General features: G+C 47.6%; 1 protein-coding gene across 1 annotated transcript; it reads right to left on the bottom strand.

Moving 5' to 3' along the window:
- Positions 1–454: 454 nt before the first annotated feature.
- Positions 455–5,956, bottom strand: LOC104670632 (keratin, type II cytoskeletal 6C). Its single transcript, XM_030939403.1, is given in 10 exon segments — positions 455–1,221; positions 1,336–1,370; positions 1,587–1,807; positions 2,649–2,774; positions 3,276–3,440; positions 3,565–3,660; positions 3,819–3,879; positions 4,213–4,427; positions 5,355–5,789; positions 5,791–5,956. Coding segments are annotated over 10 exon segments (1,695 nt in total). The 5' UTR covers positions 5,896–5,956; the 3' UTR covers positions 455–985.
- Between the last annotated feature and the right edge of the window lie 1,420 nt (positions 5,957–7,376).

Genomic DNA, 7,376 nt, shown 5'->3' with positions numbered 1-7,376 from the left:
CCAAGTGTTTCTGATCTACAGGGTCAGTGCAGTGTTTCCCTGGTGGTGGGGAGCCGGGGAGTGAGGGAGCCTCAGAGATCAGTGTGGGGCCAAGCCACCAAATGATGGGGCTGAAAAATAAAAAATATAAATAAATCTTAGTTATCAGATTATGCTGATCCAGATTCCAGGACTTAGCTTCCCTTTTTGTTCTGATGCTTTCTAAAAGACTCCATTTGTGGAAAAAGGCCTGAGTGGTGAGGGCTGAGTAGTTGGTGATTGTCCACCAGAGAGTGCGACAGAATCACTTAATGCTGACTGATGGAGTAGGCTGTGGAGGAGGAGCTCCTGACTCATCCTCCATGATGACTTGTCAGTGGGGAGAGGAGCAGTTCCCCAAAGATGAGAAACCATTTGTGTGGTGAGAATGTTTCTAAACCAGGATGTGGTCAGCAATGCAATCTAACACAACATGTTCACATTCTCAATCTGTTTTATTCAACAGAACGAAAGAAGGCAAAGAGAGCACAGAAGGCAGTGCAGGAATGCAGACTGAATCAGAGGGTACATCGCACGCCATTCAGGAACACTGCAAGAGAAGATCAGGACAACTGATTTGTCAGATGGGAACTCCTGAGTGTAGCTATAATGGTTAGCAATTAAAGAGAGGACTCCTTGTCTGCAGCTGGACTTAGACTGAGTTTCAGTTCTCATGGGGGTATGGGTCATTTTCTTCTCAGAATTATGGCAGACTCAGATACCTGTAATAATATGGGAGCATAAGAAGGACACTTGCATGTCTGAGTGATGATAACTGTTGACCTGATGGTGAGCAACAGGAGCTCAGTGGAACAGTTACTGATGAGAAGAAAAGTGAGGGCATCTCAGCTCTGCCTGGGAGGGCAGGGGAGACTGGAGGCCAGGGGAGGACAAGCAACCTGAGGAGAGGGCTCTGCAGCCAGAGAGGGGCCTGAGGACTGTTGGACCGAGAGCTGGCGGCAGCACTTCAGGGCTTGTAGCTCTTCCTGCTGGAGGAGGAGGTGGTGGTGTACTTGATGGTGGAACTGCCGCCTCCAACAGAGCTGAGGCCACCCCCAATGGCTCTGCCGCTGCTGGAACTGAAGCCACCTCCAACGCCAAGACCACTGCCATAGGAGTAGCTGCTTCCTCCACCCAGGCCTAAGCCACTGCCGACACCGCTGGCACCACCATAGCCACTGGAGACGGTGGACTGCACCACAGCTGTGGTGGGGAGGGGGACAAGGACACAAGAAGCCACGATGAGCTCATCCTGTCAGCCTGAGCCCAGTCAGAAGAGTGCAAGGGCAGGGGAGGAAGGCAAGCAAAGGTACTTACAGATGTTGACTTGTCCAACGCCTTCGCCATTCAGCCTGTGGGGAGAAACACAGGGAGGGTGAGACCTCAGAGAGCCCTTCCCCGGAGGAGCATGGGAAGCCTTGGTGGGTGGAAGAGTCTACGGGAAAACTTTTGGTTTTCTCCCAAGAAGAGCAATTATGGTCTTGGGCAGTGCACCTTAAAGTTGTGCTCAGTGCCAGGAACATTGAAGATGGACTCAGCTGTGGGAGGAAGTCGCATCAGTTACCCACCTGCACTCCTCGCCCTCCAGCAGCTTGCGGTAGGTGGCAATCTCCACGTCCAGGGCCAGCTTGACATTCATCAGCTCCTGGTACTCCTTCAGCAGCCGGGCCAGGTCCTGCTTGGCCTTCTGCAGGGCGTCCTCCAGCCCTTCCAACTTGTTCTTGGCATCCTTGAGTGCCATCTCCCCACGCTGCTCAGCATCAGCAATGGCAGCCTGCAGGTTGGCACACTAAGAGGGGAAAGGAATGGAAAGAACTTGTCATCTGGTCTTCCAGAGGAGACTAAACCTGGCTGGTTCCTTTCCAGCGAAGAAGGTACCAGGAACCCAGAATTGATGGTAAATGAGCTCTGACACTTCCTGTCTAGTCTTTTTACTATCTTCAAACTTTTTACGTCTGGAGTCAGATGATAAAATCCTGTGCCCCTTTGTGTTAACTCCCCTGCCTAAAGATGTGGATGATGACCCATGGAAGATGCCAGAGTGGACACAAGACCAAGGACATTAAGTGTTGTCTCCAAAGCAAAACCAAAACCATTTTTGATGATTTTGTATGGATGCCACAATAATTTACAAACATTGTCAACTGAGGTGATGAGTTTTCACATGAAGCTGTTGAGACCTTGCCTTCCTCCTGCCTCCATTCTCTCACCTGCTTGGGCCATGTTTTCCTTCCTCATGGCCCTGGTTTCACTTTCTTTTTCACCGTGAACCTTGAGCAGATTTGCAGCAATGTTACTCATGCTTTCTGACCTGACACCTCACCCAAATTGGTCCTTTGCAATTCCAAAGTCAATCAGTCTTCTTACATAAGCCCTTCCAATGCCTCTAGACTATACTTTTACATCTGTGACCAGGTGAGAGTGCTTCTGCCCAGGTAATTTTTTCATGTCCTTGGGTGTGATCCATGTCTCTGAGCCAGAGTGTTCTCACTGAGCTTAGGAACTGCATGTCTTTCCTTCTCTGCTTATCACTCAATTCCCAAAGAATTTTACTACATGATGGTTGACTGGTGCCTCATGACCTAATTAAAAAAAATGATGCTTTTCTCCTCCATTGTCCCTCACTATACCTGTTTCTTGACGTGGTCGATCTCAGATCTCAGCCTCTGGATCATGCGGTTGATCTCAGCAATCTCCTGCTTGGTGTTGCGCAGGTCATCCCCATGTCTGCCCGCTGTGACCTGCAGCTCCTCGTACTGCAGCCCAGAGGTGGAGAGAGAGACAGTGTCTATGGGTTCTTACCTGGCAAGCGATGACTTTCACTTGTGTATCATGCATGTCATGAAGTGGACCTAATGGCTTCTCCCCAAGAAACTTGAGGAAAAGCTGATGTTATGTGGTGGGTGGATACTAAACACTGGAGTCACAGACCATCCTCATTGTGGCACCACTATCTGCCTAATTTCCTTAGGGAGTAGAAATGTTCTGTACCATTTTCTAAAAGTCAGCAATCAGGATGAAGCTAAATGCAGAGATGACTATGTCATTGTCTATGGTAGTTTTCCTCCTGCATTGGGTTCTTTTTCCTTCTTGACTTGGGTGTAAGTTCCGCAAATGTCTACTCTAATAGTGCAGGTGTACGTCCTGTGAGAGGACCCTGGCTTCCTGTAAGGGGATGTCTCCAATGAAGTCTGCAGTTCTCTGGTATTCAGAGCTGGACACAGAGATTCCTCAGCGGCTGCCCACACCCTGCTCACCTTGCTCTGGTACCAGGACTCGGCCTCAGCCCGGCTTCTCTGAGCAATCTCCTCATATTGGGCCTTGACCTCGGCGATAATGCTGTCCAGGTCCAGGTTGCGGTTGTTGTCCATGGACAGCACCACAGATGTGTCTGAGATGTGGGTCTGCATCTGGGACAACTCCTGCAGAACAAAAGGTCATAAGATCAACTTCACTTATGACGTTTACAGAGATACCCAGCCCTATACATCTTCTCCCCTTTGCAGACCCCATCAGAGTAAACAGAAGGATGGTGGAGACGCTTACTGCTTCATACAAGGCTCTCAGGAAGTTGATCTCGTCTGTGAGAGTGTCTGCCTTGGCTTGCAGTTCAACCTTGTTCATGTAGGCAGCATCCACGTCCTGGGGAAAGAGCCAATAACCTGGAGTTGCCTGAGTGCACCTTCCCAATCTACCCATCTTCTAGTCCCCCTACCGATTCTCCTCTCCCAGGTAAGCGACGACACAGAGCCACTTCTGTCCTTCTAAGTGAATTTGAACCCCCGGCTTCATCTGCTCACCTTCTTCAGAGTCACAAATTCATTCTCTGCTGTTGTGCGTTTGTTGATTTCATCCTCATATCTGCAGGAAGAAAGGCATGGGATATATTTGAGCCAGTGGGTAGGATGAAACAGAAAAGCAGCCTGGGATCCAACATTTTCCCAAATGGAATATATTCTAATTGAGCTTTCCTGCCACAGAGTACCTAAGGGATGATTTTTGCTTCTCCTAAATTTGTCACTTCTTTGATCTCCCTATCCTCCCATAACCATTTGTGGTTCTTGCAGGTTTGCGCCTAGGGACTAATTTGTGCTTTCCATTTCCATGGACATGGGTTGTTAGGAATCCCACCCCCATCTGGCCCTGGTCACCCAATAGTCTTGAAGTGTGTGCTGCAGGAAACTGAGTCCTCACTTGTTCTTGAGGTCCTCCACCAGGTCCTGCATGTTTCTCAGCTCTGAGTCCAGGCGGCCCCGTTCCCCGACGATACTGTCCAGCTGCCTCCTGAGATTGTTGATGTACTGCTCGAACAACGGCTCCAGATTCTGCCTCACGGTCTTGGTGCCCTGCTCCTGCAGCAGGGTCCACTTGGTGTCCAGAACCTTGTTCTGCTGCTCCAGGAACCGTACCTGGAGGGGAAGCAAGATGGTCATTTTCCAGGCAAAGGAAGGAAGAAAAAGTGTCTGATATCTGGTTTCCTGGCAGGTCCAGGAGGTCCCCATGGTGCTGGGCTACTGCAGTGCATGTAGAGAGGCTCATTCTGGGCTCTGCTCCCCCAACCCCTTCTCCTTTGCACCCCACCAATCTCACTAGAGAAATTGTCCCACGGACCATTGAAGTGTGTGTTCTCATGCTGTAAGCTATTGATTATATCAGTCAGTTTCAACATTTCTTCTTTTTCTCTTTCCAAACACAGTCACAAATCTAGTTTAAAAATACTATTTACCTGATATATTGTACAGTTTTATTAGTGATAGGACCTCAGTTAGGAGGAATATTAGATGTTGCCTTATGATTAGATTCCAGGCTACTTTCCCATTTAGTGTGGTGTCTCCTCTCAAATATTCTGATGTTAAGGTCATTTTCTGTTTTTAAAATTAATTAGCATTTCTCCAGGTTTTATAGTTGTTTCTATATCCTTTTTTTTTCTTAATCCAGCCAGATTATCTTTTCCTTTTCTTTCTAAATGATTTCCTCTTACTCAGACCTCAGAGTGTAATTTACCAGCCCATATACTCCTGGCATTTGCTTTGTAATCTCTTAGACACTTTAGAGGGAAGAGTTAACCTACTCCACTCTCTGATGGCCTCATCTGTGCTTCAGGGTTATGAAAAGTTGTGCCTCTCTCTAGGCAGGAGTGAGAACCAATCTGGAGATCCCAGATGGGAGTGATACCCATTCCTGCTGCCAGCTGTGCACCGGAAGCCACGTGCACTCTCTGCAGAGCTGGGCTGAGTCCCCTTCTCCCTCCCTCCTAGGTCTGCCCGGCAGGAATGTGCTCCTCTTCTGGTCTGGGGACACTGAAGTGCCCCGTGGAAGGCATGGCCCTGGCTCACCTTGTCGATGAAGGAGGCGAACTTGTTGTTGAGGGTCTTGATCTGCTCGCGCTCCTCGGCCCGCACCCGCTGGATGGCGGGGTCGATTTGCAGGTTGAGGGGAGTCAGGAGACTCTGGTTGACGGTGACCTCTTGGATGCCTCCAGGGGGGCACACAGGGAAGCCAGGTCCCCCAAAGCCACCAGCAAGGCCGGCTCCACCACCCAGACCAAAGCCAATGCCGGCTCCACCACCGAAACCAAATCCACTCCCGGCGCCACCAAAGCCATAGCTGCCTCCGGCTCTGTTGCCATAGCCGCCACTGATGGCACAGCTGCCGCCTCCAATGGAGATCCTCTTGGAGCCCCCCAGGCCATACAGGCTGCGGCTGCCAAAGCCAGCTCCTCCACATGCGCCACCCAGGCCACCACTGCCCCTGGAGCGGGACACGGAGACTGCTGCTGAAGCCAGAGCGGCTGACCCCAGGGAGCCTGGCTGAGCCGGCACTGAAGCCCCTGCGGCTGCTGCTGTGGCTCCTGATGGTGGTGGATGTGCTGGCCATGGTTCCAGGAGATGAGAGGGCTGTGGAGAGCGTTAGAGGCTGGAGGCGAGAGGGAAGAGAAGCAGGACAAGGAATAGGCCTCCAGCAGCAGCTTATATATGGAGAGCATGGGCTGGGTCCAGTCCTGGAAGGTGAGCTTGCAGGTGGGGAAGGGCTGGGCTTTACAAAGAGTGAGATCACACCTGCATTATTACAAAAGTTAGGAAATACTGAGATTGCATTTTTCTCTTCCTTTAGTCAGGGAAAATGTTCCTGCCTCCAGCTTTGACTCGAGATCTCAGCACAATAAGAACATTCTCAGTTCATGAAGCTGGAGTTAGTCACTGTCTCTAGCAAAGGTTCTGCATGCTAGGCTGTTTGTCAACATGCCCCGAGTGTTCTCCTCTTCCCAGTCTGACTTTCTTCCAGCAGAGATATTGGAGATCACACTCACTGTATTGCAAATGGCTTAACAGAAATATTACCGTTTCCCCATAATTGTTTTACCTTTTAGCTGCAATTTTAAACAGGTAGAGAAGCAGAACACTGCAATGGGCCTGTATATACCTGTCACCTGCTTCCATGATGATTAACTCATGGCCCACCTAATTTCTTTCATACTTCAACCCAATTTCCTCTTCCATTCTAAATTGTTTGAAAGCAAATTCCAGAAGTCATATTATGTCTTCAACAAATAATTCAATATTAATATCTAAATAATAGGACCTTAAAAAAAACCCAAAAAGTTTTTTTATATGTTAAAATTTACATACTAATTAAAATGAACAAATGTCTATTTAGTCTTCAAGCAGTCCTGTTTTTGATATCTATTTCTTATATTTTGGTGTCCCAATATATTTGGTGTCGAAATAAGCTCTATAAACGTTGTATTTGAGTGATATATCCTTTAAATCATTGAAATTTAGAAATCTCCCTTCATTTCTTTATTTTATTTGTTAAATAAAACAGGTCAACTGTTCGTTGTACTTTTTCATTCTTGGGGTTTTTCTAATTGCATACCCCTATTGTTTCCTTTAATATGTGACTCTAACCTTCATATTACATATTAAAATTACAAGCTTATTAAGATTCTCTCTATGTTTAAACATTCTAGATGTAGATGTAGTAGATTGCCCATTTAAATTTTGAATAGTACTACTTGCACAATTATTTACATGTTGACAAATTGAATACATGATACATGTTTTAAAAATTTTTTTGTAAAACATGCTAAACAACAAAATAATATAGCTCAAGGCCATTCCCCAGTTACCCAATCCCTATCTGTGGAGGAAGTAATATTAGCAGTTCCTTGTGTATCCTTGTATCTTTACTTGGATATTTTTCCGTGCTTTTCCTGGGCCATGGGTGACATGTCTGTGCATATGTGTTTGTGTCAATGTGCGTTTGTATGAGTGAGGAAGAGGTGGAGGGAGCTGGCGTATGTAGAGAGGGAGCCTGCATTGTAGAAAGGTATATAAATAAATACATGAAAGTTTTGT

Source organism: Rhinopithecus roxellana, chromosome 10 (genome assembly GCF_007565055.1).
Source record: "Rhinopithecus roxellana isolate Shanxi Qingling chromosome 10, ASM756505v1, whole genome shotgun sequence".
Lineage (NCBI taxonomy): Eukaryota > Metazoa > Chordata > Mammalia > Primates > Cercopithecidae > Rhinopithecus > Rhinopithecus roxellana.
Note: the sequence above shows the minus strand (reverse complement) of the source record. Positions and strands in the feature narration are given on the sequence as shown.